Source organism: Phascolarctos cinereus, unplaced genomic scaffold, assembly GCF_003287225.1.
Source record: "Phascolarctos cinereus isolate Bilbo 61053 unplaced genomic scaffold, phaCin_HiC Scaffold_3;HRSCAF=262, whole genome shotgun sequence".
Classification (NCBI taxonomy): Eukaryota; Metazoa; Chordata; class Mammalia; order Diprotodontia; family Phascolarctidae; genus Phascolarctos; species Phascolarctos cinereus.
Window position 1 is genome coordinate 31912372 of NW_027555736.1, and position 21074 is coordinate 31933445.

At 45.7% G+C, this 21074-nt stretch overlaps 1 protein-coding gene across 1 annotated transcript in view; it reads right to left on the reverse strand.

Moving 5' to 3' along the window:
• The window catches only part of PPA1 (inorganic pyrophosphatase 1), a 36823-nt gene extending 18951 nt beyond the window's left edge, over positions 1-17872 (reverse strand). The window contains exons 1-2 of the mRNA XM_020975176.2: positions 17646-17872; positions 12865-12923 (exon numbers count right to left, since the gene is read on the reverse strand). Coding sequence (XP_020830835.1) covers positions 12865-12923; positions 17646-17709 — 123 coding nt within the window. The 5' untranslated portion in view covers positions 17710-17872. The remainder of the gene's footprint in view (positions 1-12864; positions 12924-17645) is intronic.
• Positions 17873-21074: the final 3202 nt, after the last annotated feature.

Below are 21074 nucleotides of genomic sequence, written 5' to 3' on the forward strand. Positions count from 1 at the left end.
AGGCTGCTTTGTTGGGAGCATGGGAATGTCTGTAATCATACTGCAATAGGATTGACTATACAAGGTAAGTGACCCAGACAATGGTGGCTTCTTCTAGGCACCACATCAGCACCGTGACTCAATGCCACTAGGTGGATGGTGACACAGGCCCAACACATAGACTTACTCAGAAAGGAACTGATGTCTGAGAACAGCCCTCTTATAACCTAGTCAGTATTTCTTCTATAAAAATTAACTACTGAAAATTGCAATACTGATCCAACTGGACTTACATACTAACATGAGGAAAAACTCTCGTCTGAAGCAAAATTTAAAAGGGGATTTGTGCCTTCCTTCTCTGATTGCACTGACTTTCAGCTACTGCTTAGTTCTAGCCTAGGTTTAGTCTCTTTTGATCATTAACCCCTTCTCCTCTGGCATCACAGTCCTCACTTTCTTATTGAAAATTTCAGAGAGAGGGGGCAGCTAGGTGGCGCAGTGGATAGAGCAGCGGCCCTGAAGTCAGGAGGACCTGAGTTCAAATCTGGTCTCAGACCAAACACTTGACACTAGCTGTGTGACCCTGGGCAAGTCACTTAACCCCAAATGCCTCAAAAAAAAAAAAGAAAAGAAAATTTCAGAGAGAAGCATTAATATTGTTGGAGGTGATTATTTTAGGCCAGCAAAGAAGATACCCTGATCATGGTTTCCCATTTTCTTGGGAGATTTCCAAGGTGCCAAACTGGTTGTAAGCAACGAGGGTCACTAAGGAAAAACAATTATTATTATTTTTTGGGTGAGGAGGGAGCCACTCATGCTGAGTCTCTCTTGTGCCCTCCATGACTCTGCTTCCAGTGTGGTTATGGTTACCTTGGTAACCAAATTACTAACACAGCACCCCCCTGATCACATCACCTTCTCCCAGTTTCTAAATCAGCCTTCATTCTAATGGGTCACTTACAATGAAGTAAGCTTACCATCCAGCTCCTTCTATAAAGCTCAGGGCAACCTGTGTCTGTCCTTCCTGCACCTAGGTTCTTAGAATAATGCCTGGCATGGAGAAAGGGCTTAACAAATTCCTTTTCATTCATTTAAATGAGATAATACCTATAAAGTACTTAGCATAGTCCATCCGTCCATCCATCCACTGATCCATCCACGTGTGTATTCCCTGAACCCCCATTCCCTCAGCTGTTCGAAACTCACCTCCCCAAACCCAACCTCCCACAACGTTTTCTCCTACAATTGCCCAACAGACTTACCCGACTTTGGGCATCACAGTTCTTCTTGTGTCTCAGCCCTTTTTTTGCTACCTGATCACGGGGACAAATTGAACCCTGGCACCCTTGGGTCCAGACCTGGCATCACCCCTAATAAAGGTGAGCTCAATCAATGGGCTTATGGACTGCAGACTTGAATCTGGGCAGGTGACTGCACTCAGGATACTACCGGACTCAAACACAGGTATCCAGGGAGCCCCACCTGCTCTCAATTTCTACTATCACTGGTCACTTTCAGAGTTAGATGTTTCCTTTGCAGGTAAGAGTAAAGATGCTCTGAGGTCTCTACAGGGTGCATGTCCACTAGCTACTAGTTTGGAGGAGTTTACTCTTGAGCTAGATCTGCAGAGGCTGTGAGAGGCCAGCCAAGTGTGTGAGGTAAGAAGCGCCCTGGGTTTGAATTGTTTCCTCTCCCTACTTCCTAGCTGTGTGATCTGGGGCCTGGTCACTCAGGCTCATAACTAAACATGGCGATGTTGGGAGTCAGAGGACATGAGGTCTGAGCCACCACCTGGGTGAGACTGGGTGGGCCACTTCCTTGCCCCGGGCCTCAGTTTGCTCTTTTGTAAAATGAGAGGCTTGGACCAGCTGTCTCTGAAGTCCTCTTCAGCTCTCTATATAGTATAAAACCCTTGCATTACAGGGCTGTTGGGATTATCAAATGAAATAATGTACAGAAAGAATCTGCAAACCCCAATGTACTCACAGAAAGGTCAGCCATTAATAGGAAAACAAAACAAGAGATTTCTTGAATAAATTGAGTAAAGGACACCTCATTAGTTCAACAAACCCCACACATCTGTTAAGAGCCAGTCCATCAGCACCACTCAACAGCATGAGTGCCATGATGGGGATGGCCCCTCCCCCTCTACTCCCATGTCTCCTATGCCCTCGCAGACCCCCAAGGTAGCCCTTCCCCTTGCCAAGGCAGATCCCTCTACTTGTACAAGTGATCCCACTCCATCCCATCTTCTCTACCATCCCCACTCTTCACTCATCTTCAACCTCTCTCGGTCTACTGGTTGTTTCCCTACTGCCTCAAACAAACCCAAGTCTCTTCTACCTCTAGAACACTCACTTGATCCATCCATCCCTGATAGCTAATGTCCCACCTCTCCTCCCTCTGGTGGCTACTGAAGGCTATCTACAACAGGTGCCTACTGGCCATCTGCAACCAGATGTCCTTTAAATGTCTTCACCATGTCCAAAACCAAACTCACAACCTTTCTCCCAAACCCTCCCACCTTCTTGGCTTTCCTATTATTGTCAAAGGTACCACCATCCTCCCACTCACCCAGGCTTACAACCTAGGTGTCACCTTAGACTCCACTCTCTTCACACCCTGCCCGCCACATCCAATCTGTTGTCGAGGCTTATCCATTTTGCCACATCTGTAGGATGTGCCTCCTCTCTCCTGACACGACCACCCCCCTGGAGTAGACTAGACCCCCATCACTTCACACCTGAACCATTTCAACAGCCACATGTCTCTTCCCACACGATCCCATCCTCCGCTCAGCTGACAAAGGGATCTTCCTCTAATTCAGGCCTGACACGTCACCCTGCTATTTACTAAGCTCCAGCGGCCTCCAGGATCAAATATAAAATCCTCTACCTGGCATTCAAAGCCCTTCATAAAACAGCTCCCAGCCAAATCTTTCTGGACTTGTTATGTACCCCACCCTCCTACCCCCATATACACTGTGATCCTGACCCTGGTTTCCTTGCACAAGACCCTGCATCTTTAGCCTCGGGGCGTTTTTACTGGTTGTCTTCTAGGCCTAGAATTTCCATCCCTCCCCGCCTTCTCTCACTCTCCCTCCCTCTCTCCTAAGCCTCTTGGCTTCCCTGGCTCCCTTCAGGCTCTACCGTAAGAAAATCAAATTGATATTGTCTATTTTTTGTAATTGACTCTCTTCTGTATCACCACCACCATTATGTATAACTGCCTCAGTCGTGCTTCTCTCTAAGTTCAGAAGTTCAGTCTTCTCTCAGCTAAGTTTAAAGGCCAGTTTCCCTATAAATCACTTTAATTAAAAGAAACGTGTTACCTTTACACCACTAGCTGCACGTGACCAATTAGAGAAAATCTGCTAAATATATACTATTAGTTATTCATGCAGGCAGACTAAACCAATGAGCATTTCCCAGCGACAACACGGAAGGAGGAACTGCTAGCCCCACATTCCCGATTTCCATCCAATCACATTGTTTTCCCCATCTATGATGCTGCCTTCTAGCTTTTAGATGCTCCTCCTTTTGTCTGTAAAAATGATCTTTCAGCCTTCACTCAGGGTCTCTTGGCTTGCTGGGGAGTGAAAGACCCCATTTATTCATAACCACTAGTTTTACCAATAAACTGCATGTGCTTGGAACTTTGTTGCCTCAGCTTACCTTAATGGCGATCGAGACAGTTGGCGAGCCAGCCAGGAAGCTGAAGAAGGGATCCCAACTCCTGGGACAACCTCTGGGGCATTCCCTAGAACACTCTTTTTCACTGAAGGACTTCTCCTGACTTCCCTTTTTGTAACAACTGTTCCAAGCCAAGGTAGAAGGCCCTGCACTACTAGAGAAATTGCAACATGTTTTATCTGTCTTGATGTCCTGGTTGTTTTTAGAGTGGCTGTCTGGCAATAACTGGCAAATAGAAAACTGGGAAATCCCCAAGAGAGAAGCCCCTCGGAGACATTTTTTTCATCCAAGGGAGACTAGAGCCTTGGCTCAGGCCAAGGAGTGATCAACACAAGTCTCAGGCCACTCACTGCCATTAGCAGGAAGGGAGATTAGGTCCTGGGCCTCCAGCTATAACTGGTGAGAAGGTAGAATGGCACCTCCCATTCAAAAGGGGTTAGAAAGCCCTCAAAAAGTCTGGAAACAGAGACTCATCTGAGTCAGAAGAGAATAACTGGAAATAGAGCGAGCAAAGATGAAGCTGAGGGTGTCTCTCTAGCTGACCCCCAGTCCTTACCCAAATTAGTCTAAAACATAAAGAAAAGTTCCAAATCTGGCCTGAAAAGGAACTTTTACTTGCGCACAATTTTTAAGTGTTCATGGGTCTGTCTTGTATTATCTGTTGCGAGTCAAACTAGCTTTTTCTTGGGGCCTGATCAGCCGAAGGAGAAAGAATAAAAACTTATTTCTCTAGAAAGCGTCTCTCTGCCTTTCTAAACTCTGGCTAAGTTAGAAGGCAGACAAGAGATAAAGAAAAGAGGGAATCTTTGTGCCCTACTCTGCAGGGATTTGTGGCATTTAAAGTGAATTCAGACTAAATTTGTGACTGAATTTCTAAATCGTGGTTTGAATGTTTTTATAAATGCTGAAATGTTTTGGTGAGTTTTGGGGTACCACTCTGTAGAACCTGTTTTAAGGAGGGGAAAAAAACCAAGATTAAAACTTTGTGAAAACTGCATGGGAATAGCACTTAAACGTTTTATCACTCTTTCTCTAGAAAGTGACAGATTTGTTGTTTTAGCACTACAGTAGGAAGGTGAATTCACTAGAAGTAAAAAAGGCTTGCATTTTGCAGTTCAAATTTTTCTGGTACTTAAGAACTGCCTATTTCTTTTTTTGTAAATAGTATTTCATTATTTCCAATTACATGTAAAGATAGCTTTCAACATTCATTTTTATAAGCTTTTGAGTTTCAAATTTTTTCTCTCCCTCCCATCTACCCTCCCCCAAGACCACCAGCAATCTGACATATAATATATGCGTGCAATCATGTAAACAAATTTCCAGATTACACATATTGTGAAAGAAGAAACAGAACAAAAGGGAAAAGCCACCAAAAAAGAAAGTGAAAACAGCATTCTTCAATCTGCATTCAGACTCCATAGTTCTTTCTCTAGAGGTGGACAGCATTTTCCATCACAAGTCTCTTAGATCATTGTATTGCTGAGAAGAGCCAGGTGTCAAAGTTGTTCATCATACAGTGTTGCTGTGTTCTCCTGAGAACTGCCTATTAACTCTTTCTCTGATCACAAAAAGTGAAAAGCTTGTTTAAATCAGAGAATAACTAAACAGTAAGTAAAATTTATTTTCTGGAAGAGTATTTTGTTATCACTGTGTTTTCTTCTGTGAATGACAGAACTTATTTGTTTAGGTAAACCAGAACCAAGATCACCAGAAAGAAAGTGGATAAGACCATTTGTTTATAAGCTCTTAAGAAAAACACAAAGGCAACAGTACTGCAAATCAATCTTGGTTGCACCAAGAAAAATTTTTGTGCCAATTTACAGAGAAGAAATTCAGTGGGGTGAAGATCAGTTCTATGGTAGTCTGGGATATGATTGAGAAGGAAATATTAAAGGAGTGTTGGATCAGAATATGAAGAAGACAGATGTAGTTTTGAAAGGACATACAGAGAAAGGAAGAGAAATTTTACCTAAGTAGGGTTTGAAAGTACAAGGAGTTTGGCATTTTGGGAAGAGATCCAAAATAGATTTGTGATCTACTAAGATAAGAAGGATATGAAAAATCTGAATTCAGACTAATTTCACCTGTCTGACCTTTCCTGCATCTACCCAACCCACTAGATATCAGGAAACTGCTTCAGGCTATGGGTGAGAAGGGAGGAGACAGGGAGAAGCAAGACATTTCTCAAAGGAAATAAATTACTAGATTTATACATTTGGTTCTGATTAAATTGGCAATTAGTAACAAAAAATTCTGAAGTCCTTCATTCATGAAGAAAAATCGCAAGAAATATTAACCGAGTTGGACCTCAATTAAGCATTCTGGGAACAAAGTTCTTCCAATAAGGCTACTCTGGGCAAAGAGACAGGAGCTTTGAGCTCCTGAGTGGTCACCTTCTCAGGTGGCCTGGGCCCATTTAGGCCCAAGGAAAGGAATTTGAACTTGAGAGCGTTTAGCTTGGATTTCAGGGACTCGGAAGAGTACAAAAGGTCTCCACAGAAGAACAAGAGCTCTTGTTACCAATCCCAAGCAGAGGAGAATCAGTGATTTTTAGTGAGCCTTCATTATCAGACTCTTGGGTTTAAGAAGTATTGCTAACAAGGGAAGTAAGTGCCCAGTGGCACAGAACTCATTAAAAACTCACTTGAATGGAATCCTTTGGGAGAGGCTGTACAGGCACTGTTCACAGAGAAGCCATCTTTAATTTTCTTTTTCGGCAATTGGGGTTAAGTGACTTGCCCGGGGTCACACAGCTAGTAAGTGTCAAGTGTTTGCTCTGAGGCCGGATTTGAACTCAGGTCCTCCTGACTTCAGGGACAGTGCTCTATTCACTGCGCCACCTAGCTGCCCCAGGGGAGCCATCTTTATATGGCTTTACCTCCCCTTTGATATTACCTCTGATTTATCCTGTAAATACATATCTATGTCTTGTATGTACACAGCTATTGCATGTGGCCCCTCTCATTAGAATGTGAGTTCCTGAGCCCCTAGAGGAGTGTCCCCATCATGGGGATTTATCTGAAAGTTCACTGCAGCCCTGGAATTCACACCAGGGAAGGTGGAGAACTCTCGCCCAGGCAAACCACCATCAGTTCTTAGCAAGCGACCCTCCTCAGGCCTTCATCATGCCCCTAGGCCTGGTACCTTTCTCCCTACCTTGTCCTGCTTTTCAGCTCCCTTCCATGCATTCCATGAGAATGTAAGCTCCTTCAGAACAGGGACTGTCTCTTGTTGTTTTTATTTGAATACCCAGAATTTAGCTCAGTGCTGGACCTATAGTACCAATAAAAAATGCTTGTTGGTCAAGGGAAGGGAATGTATTTTTAGGCTTTCTTTGTTTGTCCCCAGAGTTTAGCAGTGCCTGGCACAAAGCAGGTACTTAATAAATGTATACTGATTGATCTATGGAGAACAGAAGAATTCATGACCAAATAGGAGACAAAGAACATTATGAAAAGCAAAATGGATAACTTTGATTACATTAAATGGAAAAGTTTTTGCATAAAGCCAATGCAACTAAGATTAGAAAGAAGGTAGAAAATTGGGAAAGAATTGTTACAACCAGTCTCTCTGATAAAGGCCTCATTTCTAAAATATATAGAGAATTAAGACAAATTTATAAGAACACAAGCCATTCCCCTATTGATAAATGGTCAAAGGATATGAACAGACAGTTCTCAGACGAAGAAATTCAAGCCATCTATAGTCATATGAAAAAAATGCTCTAAATCGTTATTGATTAGAGAAACGCAAATCAAAACAACTCTGAGGTACCACATCACACCTATCAGATTGGCCAACATGACAAAACAAGAAAATGATAAATATTGGAAATGTGGGAAAATTGGAACGCTAATACATTGTTGGTGGAGTTGTGAAATGATCCAACCGTTTTGGAGAACAATTTGGAACTATGCCCAAAGGGCTACAAAAATGTGCATACCCTTTGATCCAGCAATAGCACTTCCAGGGCTATATCCCAAAGAGATCAAACAAATGGGAAAAGGACCCACATGTACAAAAATATTCATAGCAGCTCTTTTTGTGGTGGCAAAGAATTGGAAATTGAGAGGATGCCCATCAATTGGGGAATGGCTGAACAAGTTGTGGTATATGAATGTAATGGAATACTATTGTTCTATAAGAAATAAGGCTGACTTCAGAAAAACCTGGAAAGACTTATATGGTCTGATGCTGAGTGAAGTGAGCAGAACCAAGAGGACTTTGTACACAATAACAGCCACTTTGTGTGATGACTAATATTGTTAAACTGAACCCTTCTCAGCATTATGAAGATCTAAGACATCTCCAGAGGCCTCGGGATGGAAAATGCTGTCCACATCCAAAGAAAGAACTATGGAAGTCAAATCGCTATCACTTATTTTTACCTTCTGTTGAGTTTTGTTTCATCTTTCTGATGGTTCCTCCTATTGGTTTTAATTTTTACTTACACCTTCACTAATGTGAAAATGTTTAATGGGTATGTAAATGTAAAGCTTATATCAGATTGTGCGCTGTCTTGGGGAGGGTCGGGGGGAGGAAGGGGGAGAAAAATTTTCAACTCAAAAGCATATGGAGGCGATTGTTGATAAATCAAAATAAATTAATAAAAACTTAAAAAAAATAAATAAATGCATACTGATTATATAAATCCTTATTATTTCCACAGGCTATTTAGAACAGGTTTCTTAACATGGAGTCTATTGATAGGTTTTTAAATATTCTGATAACTGTATTTCAATGTTATTGAAAACCTATGTTTAAAGGAAATCAATATTGAATTGGTTTCCTTGGCAATCCTATGTATTTTTATTTCATGCATTACAAACATTTTAAAACCTATACGTACTAAGATGTTACAAATATTTGTGGTGGCAAAGAACGAGAAACTGCAGAGATGCCCGTCAGCTGGGGAATAGCTGAACAAGTTGTGGCATACGATCATGGTGGAATACTACTGCACTCTGAAGAAATGAGGAGCTCCATAATCTCAGAACTGCACCAAACAACAAGAACAAAATGAACAGAAGTACAAGAACACTGTATACCACAGCAGCAATGCTGTTTGAAGAACAACTGGGCCAAATAAGTCATTTTGACCATCCTAAATCCCCAAATGAACTACAAAGCTCTATGAAGGAAGATGCTGTCTGCATCCAGAGAGAGAACTGATAGAACACAAGCATGTACAGAATGATTTTACACGCGTGTGTGCGCATATACATGCACACATATTTGTGTCTAATGGCAGCCATCTCTAGGGTGGGGAAGGGAAAAAATTGACATGATAATTTTATTATATATATATTTCAAAGGCGTAGCAAGTTGTACATAATAAATTTGCAGTTTCATGTGCAATCATCTTTTTAAAAATTATACTATGGTATGGAAATACTTGTTTTATTCCATAAATTAAAAATAAATTACAAAAGACATTCTAGGAAAGGATCGGTAGGCTTGGGGTGAGGGGGGCTCCAAGATACTAAAAAGGTTTAGAACCCCTACTTTAATTGGCCAAAAACACATGCATGAAGTATCTAACTATGCCAGATGCTGCACTAAGAGCTGGGGATACAAGGAAAGGCCAAACCCAGTGCCTGCCCTCCAGGAGCTCCCAGTCTAATGGGGAGACGACATGCAAGCAATTCTGAACAGACAGACTATATGGCATGGTGTAGAGGCCATGAGGTGCACAGTGAGGGAGACTTCAGTTCACATTCTGGGCCTGATACTGGGTGTGTAAGCATGGGCAAATGGCTTCATGTTGGTAAGATAAGGATGCCAGCTCCTCCAGAGCCCAACGTCACAAGGCTCAAGTGAGAAAATCTATGTCAGGCACTAGGAAACGTCAGTGCTACAGGAATGGCCAGCTCTTAGGACCAATTCTGCTCTACAGTGCACTGTAACAACAGCTCGTTTTCAGGACGTTCCTTCCTCCCCCTTTACAGAACACCAAGGGCAAAGAGCCCATCAGTCTCTGGGATGCTCTGGTCTGGGTGGGGGAGAGGAGGACTGGAGCACTGGTGAGTTTAATGTGCCACATTAGAGCGAACATAACTATGTAAAGATAAGAAAGTGAAGCCAAACAGGGCAAGGCGCAGTCAAATGAGCAAGTTCTGAACGATCTGCTTCCTAATCCGGAGACAGAGTTCGGCTTCTGTCTTCTTGGTTACAAGGTAGGGTTTGAGGTGGGGTTAATATTGGGAGATTATGTAAGATAAAAAAGGTATAAAGAACAGGTATTAATCAAGGGGTAGGGGAAAGCCCAGAACCAGAAAGATTAATTTCCTTTTTAAAAGAACTTCCTGCTTCTCAGAAATCATCTGATGGACTGAGCTTTAATGAAACTCTCTGTTTCCCAGAAAATTCCCAAGTCATTCTGAAGCCTGCTGGTTTAAGCTCATGCCACTACCTCAGCCCACACTTGATATAAGACCCTTGCTCTTCACCTGGGTCATCTCCAATAACGGACAGGCTATAACCTCCTCCTCTGTGGAAGCTCAAAGAGGCAGCATGCCCAGGACATCACAGCTAAATCTCCAGTCTGAGTGTGGGAAGGTCAGCAGGTCCATATGGTGCTAGCCTCAGGGGCTCCTGCTGATTACCGATCCCTCATAAATGAGACACTCCACAGGACTGAGAGGAGGTCCAACTCCTTTGTTTGAGGAAAATTCAGCCCAACAAGGTTAAGTTTACAGGATGACAGATGTAGAGCTGGAAGGGCCAGTTTACAACTAAGGAAACTGAGGCTGAGAGAAGGTAAGTGACTTGCCCAGGGTGACACAGTTAGGATCTCAAGCAGGACTTGATCTCAGCCTTCCTGAAGCCAAGCCCACTACTCTATCCACTGTGCTACCTCGCTGCCTGAGACCACACAAATAAAAAATAACCCAACCATAATCTGAACCAAAGTCCTCTGACTCCAAATCTAACAAAGCACATGCTTTCAAAAATGATGACATTTCAGAGAAGACAACAGTGTCCATGGGCTCCTCAACAGTCTGATGAAACAATCAGACCTTCAGGAGAAACACCACCTGGAACTTTCCAAAGAGGAGCCGGACCAATCAGAGGCTGGCCCGGCCCAGCCTGTTCTCAAGTAACAGGTAACTGAGTAAATGCTGAAGCCAGTAGCTCCAAACTGGAGCAAAGCTTCCTGGAAGAACAGACAGTCTATCTGCATGTGCCAATCTGATTACAGGCCTAGAATGAGGCCTCATGCCCTCCAGAACAAAGCTGTCCTACAATTCTGGGCTTGACCATTGTCTTCCCAAAGACAGGTCAATGCCAAACTCCCGCCTAAAGATGGCTCTGTGAGTGTCTACCAGGGGCTCCCCTCCCCCCATACAAGAGTTCTGGTGAGCATTCACCTCTCCTGAGGAGCCAGCAGAAGTCTACTACTAAACATTAGTGACCATGAGGCTGTATTTCACAGCAAGAGTGAAACAGAGGAACTGAAAAGAACAGGCTAGAGCCAGACGGGGCCAAAGGTACCAAGTCTGGAGCCAGAGCACACGGGCTAACATCCTGCCTCTCGAGTTTATTCCCGCATGAGCATGGGCAAGTCACTTCACTTCCCTGGACCTCAGTTTCCTCATCTGTAAAAGGAGGGGGTCGGACTAGGTGGTCTCAGAGGTCCCTCCCAGCTCTGGAGATGAGGATTAAGGAAAATGTCAAGTTGTTAAAAGTTAACGAAGACACGAGGCAGGGTGTACAGAAAAGGGGACAAGGGAGAAGTCCCCTTAAACTGCTCCTTGTCTATTAGGAGGCCCCCAGATCCATGGGCCACAGGGGAATGAGAAACCCAAAACAGCTGCTCAAGTTTTTAATCCATCCTGCAACTCAGAAGTAATAAGCCTCCAGAGGAAAAGGCACACTCTCCCGAGGACTGACAAGGATGGTGCTGGGGCCTGCTGTGACCAAACACCGGCTTACAAAACCCTGGTCAGGCCCCCACGCAAAGGAAACTCAGCCCCTGGAGAGACTGAAGGCTGGAGGCAAAACATTCTGGCAAAGGCTTGAGTGGTATCATTCCAGATCAGAAAGTTTATGTGAGTACACAACTTCAAAATAAATAAGCCAATGCAGGTCTGAGGACCTACATCCTGTTTGTTTGAATTAAAACAAAACTCAACAGGGACCAGGAACCCAAACACTCTCCTGACATCACTTTAATAACAACCCTGCTTCCCACTATGCTCCCCTTCCCCAAGCAGAAATGGAACTGCTGAAGCCTCTAGAAGGCGGTGGCTCACTTTCCTGGTGGGAAAGAAAGGGGAGAATGTTGGCTCCTAGGAGGGGAAGCCCAAGAACCTTCTCTTTTAGAGGTTTGGGGGGAAGCCCACTTCTGATTTTTAAACAGTCTTACTGATGTCTTTTGTTTTTACATCATGTACATCCCCCCCAGTGTTCTTACCTTGTTAGATTTTTATGGACCCTATCTGCTGCCTACAGATCGAATGGTCCAAAGTACTGATTATTCCCCCAAATGTGTGCAGACCTGTGTTGGTGGAGAACGTTCCCTCAACTGGGAGTTCCCAAACTGCTGGAATCCCACAGGTCTAGTCCTGCTCCCCGATTTGTGTCTGGAATGGTGCCCTGGGTTCTGGATGACCCTTATATAAATAAGACCTTTCCCATTTCTCCTTAAAACTCCCTATGTGGTCTATCTCAGAACCACAAACCCCTATGAAGTTTACTCTGATTATATAGTACAGACAAAAGGTCTTTTACAGTTGGATTTTTTTTCCAGCTTCTATTTCAATGCTACCTTAATCAATTTATAGTTGCAGCTTTCACTGAACACGGCTTTAAGATTTCCTGAATACTTACTCAAAAGTCAAATTCTGTGGTGCCTTCAGCTCCCTTGTAACAAGGAAACATTATATAACTCCCTGAGGGAAGAGTCTGTTAGAGGCTACAATGGATAACAAGATCACAGCTAGAGCTGGGAAAGGTCTTAGAGTCCACCCCCTTGTTTTATAAGTCAGGAAATCCGAAACCCAAGCACATGAAGTGATTTGCCCAAGGTAACAGCGTTAGTAATTATCACAGGTAGGATATGAACCCCTCCATCCTGACTCCCCAGCCAGTGCTCTATGTACTATGCTGTCTCCTTAGGCTAGAAACAAATTCCAATAAGGAATTTCTGAAAGTGTCCAAAAAGGAAAAATAAAAAAGCACACATTACCTTGTCTGCATAAATCGGAATGTCATGAAATGGTGATATATATTCTCCATTTGCATTTTCTGTAAAATGAGAGAAACTAGTCAGCAATGCTATTAATCAGTATCCCAAATTCGTACAACAGCTGTATTTTTAGACTGATATTTTATTCACACATGCAGAAAAGCTGTTCCGTGAGTTATCTTAAAACTAGCAGAGTAGAATGAGGAGAGCACAGCACTGTCCCACCCCCCATCATTTACTCCTTGGGTGAGGAGGGCAAGGCATTTAATCTCCCTGGACCTCAGTTTTCTCATGTGTAAAATGAGAGACTGGGCATGACGACCACTAAGAAGCTGTCACTTTCAGTTCTAAACTTATGATTTTAGGAGTTATGATCTATTACCAGAAACAGGAAGAACTATCTGCAACGTGATGAATTCTGTCGCTTTAATTGTCAAATGAAACTAAATTACAGAATTTTAGAGCTGGAAGAAACATCTGCACAATTATGAGGTTTGGAAAACCATGGATTCTTCTTCCGTTCAAGATCCAGTCTCTCCAAGTTGGAAAATGTGGCTAGACTTGGGGGATGAGTTTTTCTGACCCTGTAAGGCATGGAATGGAGGGAGTGAGCCCACAGATGAAATCACAGGTCCTTGAAGTAAACATGGTAACAGTAAAGGAGGGGCCCAGGTATGATGGCACACCCCTGTAACCCTGGCTACAGAGCGAAGTCGGCAGATAGCTGGACTTTGGCAGTTCTGAGCTACAGAAGACTGAGTCAAATGGGTATCTGCCCCAAGGTCAGAACCAATGGGGTTACCCCTGAACCCGGGGCTACCAGGCTGCCCAAGGAGGAGGAACTGGCCCAGGCCGGAAAAAGGAACACGATGAAGCTCCCCAGCCTATCGGACATGGACCTGGACCGCAGCCAGGGAGGGGCTACTGCCCTCCCAGCCTGGGCAAAAGAGGGAGACCTGGTCTTTAAGGGGAAAAAAATGGGGAGGGGATGCTGATAAAGCTTGAGGATGGACCAAACAGGTAAAGCATTACCAAACTCTAGGAGAGGAAGAATTTGTTAGGATGTAATAACGGATAAATTTCACAAGTCATTTTCTTTCCGTTCCATTGTGACTAGATGGTTTGGCTATGAATTAGATTTCTGCTAAATGAAAATCTCCAACACAAAAAGCAACATTACATTCTATATTTACACTAAAAGAATACAGCAGTTCCTTCCTTCTGGTCCTCTTAAATTACATTATTAACCGAAGACAAGAATCTGAACTTCTTACAAATGCAAGTACTTCTAAAATCAACTTAAGTTGGCTTAAGTCAAGCTTAGTATCTCATTTATAAAAAGGGCAAGTCGGTCTAGGCCTGTCCAGTTCTAAATGCCTGAAACTCATCAATCTGACAGATTCCTCAGACTCAAGCAGCAAAGAAATCATACTGAGAAAAGCTGAAACAGCTGAAAGACCCTGTCACCACCTCAAAAGCCTGGAGGGGTCTGTCCGTCCAGACTTGGTTGGTCCAAACCAGGCTACTTCTTACGTTCGCCCATTACAAATTACTTAGTCCAAACATGGCTTAGGAAAACACATCTATAATATGCATTTAAGGCTGCCAACATTTGATCACTAGTTCATTCTAGTTTAAAACTTCTGGAAATGGTTATAGTAACATGAAGTTCTCACATCCTTTTAAAGCATGGTATGAGACGGCACCTCCTCACTTCTTTGCAGAGGTGGGGGGTTATGGGTGTGGAAACCTGCACAGGTCAAACGTTTTTCAAACTCATTGGTTAGCTTTGCTGAACTGTTTTTCTTTGTAATAAGGGAAAGCTCTCTGGGAGTGGGAGGGGCAGACTGGGAAATGATTATGTAAAAAACAAAATATCACACACACACACACACACACACACACACACACTTACACACCAGTTTCATCGCTTTTAACAGTAATAATAAGTTAGCATTTATATAGCGCTTTAAGATTTTCCAAGTGCTTAACACAAATTGTCTCATTTTCCTGACAACTGTGGGAGGTAAATGCCATCATTATCCCCATTTTACAGATTAGGAAAATGAGGCAAACAGGGGCTTCCTGACTCCAGGCCCAGCATTCAATCCACCAGCCAACATCTGCTTCTAGAATTGATTTGAAAGTTTTAGTTGGCCGAAGTATAAAACACACATATCCCATGGTCTCCTACTGCCCCCTTCCTTCCAGCTAAGCACCCAAGATAAGTTTGGGGTTTTGTTTGTTTTGTTTTCTTTCGGAACCAGTGATGGCATTGGGTGTGGTGAACTCTGGCCTTGGGAACTTTGTTCTCTGTCACTTGGAATCCATAGTGGGGGGGCAGGCAGAGAGATAAAGGGCTTTACCCAGGTGTAGAGCACAGTAAGGACTTGAACCTGGCTCTTCTGCCTCCAAGGCTCGCCCACTAATCCCTGCACCAGGCTGCCCCTCACCGTAGTAGGGATTGTAGACCTAAATTTACTAGGCTTTTAATCTACAGCTTTGTTTTTAAGCCGTAGCATTCTTTCTTTGTTCCCTCCAAATCCCTGTAACAGAAGAGGCTGTTTCATCACAAACTCATCACCCCCCTCCACTACCTTCTTACCACCTCTACCTCTCAAACGTGTAGGCTCCCCCCCCCCAACCTCCAGGGCAGGAAGGCTAAGCATCTGTGTTTCCTTATTCCATCGCCACAAAAGTCTGATGAGAAGAGTAACTTCCATCGCTCTCGGCTCCTGGGGTGCCAGGGTGGGGACAGTGCGGGGCAGTGGTCAGTCAAAGGTTCTGCTGTTTACTGGGACTCAACCCTGGACAAGCCCTACACGGCAACTTGGGCCTCGATATCATTTCCTATAAATGATCAGGTCAGACTAGAAGATCCTTCTCTCAGGTCCCTGCCAATTTTCAATCTGAAGACTTCCAGGGCAGAAAGCTGTCCAAAGGATGAAGGTGGCAGGCCAAAAGAAAGGCCATCCCAGAAGGGCCAGCTCCAATTCCATGGTCACAGATGTGAAATGTCTGAAACATCCCCTCACCTGAAATGTGGTGATCCCTTCCTGAGATCACTGCTCTCAGGAGAGAACTTTGGAAACCTCCAAGGACCACGGAGGGTCGGTTAGTATTAGTCACTCTATCCCAGCTCAAGCAAGTCTGGGGTGAGGCAATTCCTGGGAACATTACGAAAATGTGGTATTCTCTGTCCTTGCGGCTCTTAGGTTTTGCACATAGCTGCACTCAATACTTTTTTCAGGCATTCATTCATTGTGGAGAGGCCCCACTGGCTAGTGGACAGAGAACCAGCCTCAAAGGCACAGGCCCCACCTCTAACACACTGACCGTAGGACCCCTCCGTGGTCTGGGGAACTCTGGGACTAAGGACTAAGTGGAGGAGATGCCAGCCTGCTTTGGCACAGGGCACTACTCCCAGGAGTGCCCTGGGTGGGGGGAGGCCAACGAAATCCCATATCTAGGCTCTCTCCCCAATCCTGGAGAAAAATGTTATAAATCATGGCATGATGAGGCCTCTCTTAAGGTCTCAGAATCACAGAACTGGGGTCAGAGTCCACAACTTCTCTTGTTATAGCTAAAGAACTGGAACCTAGAGTGGGTAAAGCTGGCCCTAGAACCCAAGGCTCTCTGATGGGCTTTCAGGGCTCCTAATTCACTCTTTTTTCAGTGGCCTCATCTCCCATAACCAACTGCTTTACTTAACCACCCCCAAGTCTATCTGGGCTTCTCAGTCAGTAAGACTTATGCATCAACTTCCCCAGGGGGCTGGTAGGGACCTTCTGGATCATCCAACCAAAGGAGCTCCTCTTAAGCTGGGCTCCTCATATCTACAAAGGGAGCCTCTGGTTCCCGCCCCCCCCCCCCGGCCCCGCAGGTCGCCAAGACCCCTTCCCTTAAATGCCACCTTTCTTTCTCCATACAAGGAGCTTTCCCCATGGGATCCCACAGGGCTCCAGATCTGAGACAATCTTCTTATGTGGATTATTTTACCTGTAAGCCCTGGGACTCCACCTTCTCTCACAGGCTTTAAACCCTGGAGCAGCTCTTCCAGAGCCAGCAGAGGCAGGTGGAACCAGCCGGGCAAGGACGGATGCCAGGTCATCCGTGGGGGGAGGTTCCTGTGTGTCCCAGGATTTGCAGCAGTCAGGAACCCGGCCATCCCCCAACCCCGGCTTCCCTGGGTGTAGCATGAGGGGATGCCACCATTAGACGGACCGTGAAGGTCTCCCACGCGCTGGTCCTCACTCCACTGCCCGGGCACACGGTAGGCACGCAGCGGGCACACACCACGGAATCCAGAGGCCTCTGGCCCAGGACTGACCGTTTCGAAGACGCTTCTGGGCCCGTCCTGGGCCAGCCCTCCCCGCCCCCAGACCTCGGCCCTAACTGGGACCGTCTGATGACTCCCTGGAGGACCCTGGCCCAGCCCCGCCCCTCTGGCCCTTCCGTCAGCGATGAGACGGATCTGAACTTGGCCGCTCGGGGCTGGCAGGACCTCCCTCGTCTGTCAAAAACCCCAGGCTCCAGAGGCGGCCCCTCGGGGGGCCAGGGCGGCTGTAAGGGGGGTTGGGGGGTGGGGGGTGGCCGGGACTCCGTTTCCCCCTCCGCCAGACCCGTCCGCCCTGGGCGGCGAGCCCCTGCCCCCCCCTCCGGCGCCCTGCCGGCCACGTGGCCCCAGCCTGGACAGTCGAATGAATGAATGCGGGAGCGCGCGGGGGGGGGCGCGGGGGCGCGCGGCCGGGCCGAGGACGCGCGCTTCCGCGGGCACTCACTGAGGAAGAGCCGGTACTCGAGGCTGTAGGGCGCCGCGCGCTCCTCGCTGCTGTAGCCGCTCATGGCGCCGCTCGCTCGGTCACCCCGACGCCCCGCAGCAGCCTCTGCACGCCTGCTCCGACCCGGCAAGGGCGATTCGGCCGTCCGCGCGTGCGCACAGACAGCAAGCGGCGGGAGCGCTGGAGGCCGAGGCTCACGCCCCGGCTCCTTTTAATCCTCTCGCCCCCTCGACTACTGCGCAGGCGCGCGCTCCGCCCCGCCCCGCTCCCGCCCTTTCCTCCAGTGTCAGTCTCCACGGGCGCTAAGTACGTGCTGGGCGCCGCCCCCAAGCTCCTCCTACCGAATTCTCTGTAAAAGCCGCCCTTCCGGTGTCCCCAGTCTCTTAGCCCAGGGCCTGGCTCCCTCGCGGTGACACGACTTCAAAGTCTTGGGGGGCTTCAAGCTGCCAAACCTTTCAGAGTTTCAACTGTTAGATTTTTAAATGTTAATGATTTAAAATATCGATGCAAAACTTTAAGAGCTTAAAACTGCACCAAGATTTTGGGGACACCCAGTATAAGGTATGAGTGCAGGACTTGGGAGTCAAGAAGAGCTGAGTTCAAATGTGACCTCAGACTTACTAGCTGCGTGGCCTTGAGCAAGTTACTTCACCTCGGCCTGCCTCAGTTTCTTCATCTGTAAATTGGGGATGTTGAATACATAGGAGCAAATCCCAGGATCCCTTGGAAGACAGACCAAAGACAGAAGAGATGGAGACAGACACAGCAAAAGTTCCCATCTCCATCCCTTTTATTTATTTATTTTTTGACTAGGCAGTGGGGTTAAATGACTTGGCCAAGGTCACACAGCTAGTGAGCGTCAAGTGTCTGAGGGCAGATTTGAGGTCAGGTCCTTCTGACTCCAGGGCCGTTGCTCTATCCACTGCGCCACCTACCTGCCCTTCATCCCCTTTATTTTGATCAAGCAGGGGCACCTTCCTGGCCTTGAGGGTGCCAGGGACCCACAAGCGAGGGTCAGGCTCATGGTTTTCTGCAGGGGAAGACTTGTCGGGCTGAATGGCTTCTCTGCTCACTGGGAGTTTTGTTTTCTGGACCAGAGGCCAAGTTCTGGGAAAATCTCCTGTTTCGGTTCCCACTTGTGTGTACTGGAGTGATGCAATAGCCTACAACTTTCCTTTTTCCTTCCACCAGCTCAATGCAATGAAGTCAGAGACAGTGTCCTGTGGACCCAGTTGGACAGCTCCCTTTTATCTACTGCATCAGAGGCCCAATCAGGGTCAAGTCCAGTAAACCTCCCAGGCCAGTCTGTGGTCCTCCTCTAGGAAGCTGGGAGTAGGTCAGTAACTTTCCCTTATGTAAGAGAAAAACAGCCTCAAAGAAGGAATGAGCCTTACCCCTTATTTAGGTGTGGACCTCATGCTACATTGGGGGGGGGCACAGCAGGGGCTGTCCCCAGAGTCAGAAAAGCGGGGCTCCAGGTCCTTCTGCCCCTCCTGGGACACACACAGCTGTGTGACCTTGGGTGGTTCACCCAATTAACGTCTGTCCCCTTTAATTTCCTGGTCAAATGCAATGACTTGTAAGGTCTGTTGCAACTCAAATACTCTTCGATTCTGAGTTTTAGCTCATTTGTGACAGTGTCACCATACGCTGCAGTGTCACACAGCAGGAAAATCAACAGACCTCAAGTTAGAGGATCTAAGCCATGACCCTCCCTAGGTGACCTTGGATGAGTCATTTCCCTCTCTGTGCCTCAGTTTCCTTAGCTGTAAAATGTAGGGGTTGGACTAGCAGACCTCTGAGGTCCTTCTAGCTCTAAATCTGAGAAATCTATTATCCCCATCTTAAAAAAAAATTCTCATCTTAAAATCAGAAGAACCTAGCTTGAGTCCCAGCTTTAATTAATCAACTTATTAAGCACTTATCATGTACCAGGCACCGGGGATGCAATGAAACAATCTCTACTCTCAAGGTGCTTTATAATATAATAATGATAGCTAGCCTTTTTACAATGCTTCCAGGTTTGCAAAGCGCTTTACAAGTATTATCTCATTTCATCCTCACAACTGCCCTGAGAGGTAGGTGCTATTATTATCCCCATTTTACAGATGGGAAACTGAGGCAGGCAGTGGTTAAGTAACTTGCCCAGGGTCCTGTGGTTACATTTGAACTCAGGGCTTCTTACTCCAACTCTAGCACTTTATTCACTAAGCAAAATAATAATAATAATAATAATAAAAAATATTTGTTTGACAAATCAATGCAAATACAATAAATGCAACAAAGCAATTAAATACAAGCTAGTTGGGCAAAGAGGACACTAGCAGTTGGAAGCCCGGGAAAGGTTTCCTGCAGAAGATGGTGCATAAGCTACGTCTTAAAGGAAGAGCAGTGCTCTATCAGGCAGTGCATTCCAGGTGTGGAAATGGGAAATGGAGCTTCAGGACTTCGTGCCTTTGTTCCTGTGTCAAGTCACTTCATCTCACTTTCCTAAGCCTCAGTTTCCTTATCTGTAAAATAGGAATAACAATCTTGGCAGTTTCCCTCCCAGGGTGTTTGTAAGGACAGAGTTGTGTGAGCCTCAAAACTCTAGAGACAGTAATAGAGTGAGATGGCTATCACACCGACTCTGGAGTTTGGACTAGCTAGGAGGATCTGGACCTTGGCTGGGAAGATGACTTTCCCTGTGTGGTGGAGAAAAATCAAAGATGGTGAATTCCTGGTGTCACAGAAAGCAGGAGACCAAGAAATACCAAGTGACTTTTCTAATGAGTTTATTGACCATAAAGTGTGACATGAAGCCCTTCACAAGAGGCTTCCGAGAGAACCAGGGGAGGGACGCAGATTTTCAAGGGTCTGCTCTCAAAGGAAACGTGAGTTTTCTCAGGAAGCAGCACAAATGTAACAGAAATGTTCTTCTTGGGGAGGGAGATGATGACACATTTTTTAAAATCTCACACAAATGTTAGCTATCTGGTTTCCAAAACCACTGTTTTGGAACAATAGTTTTTTAACTTAATGCACATTTGTTAACACCTATGGGCTGAGGTGAGGTGAAGGACGCTGGGTGAGAGACCAAGCTTAGATAAAACACAGTATTTGTCCTCCCTGGCAGGGAGTTATGACATAAACACTGTCACTATAATACACATTACACAATGTTTGCAATAGAGAAGTACAGAACCAGGTGTGTGACTGGGGAAAGCAGGCCTCATCAGGAGGTATCATCTGAAACAGATTTTAACTCATAGGTAGGAATGTCATAACTAACTTGGCAGAGGAAAGGCATAGGGAACCCCACGAGCAAAACTATGGAAGCAGGAAATCACTGAACATATTCAGGTGACAGTTTGGAGAGAGCCTTGGGTGGGTGAGTGGAAGGGAGACTTGGGAGATAAGGATCACTAGATTGTGGAAGGCATCGAATGC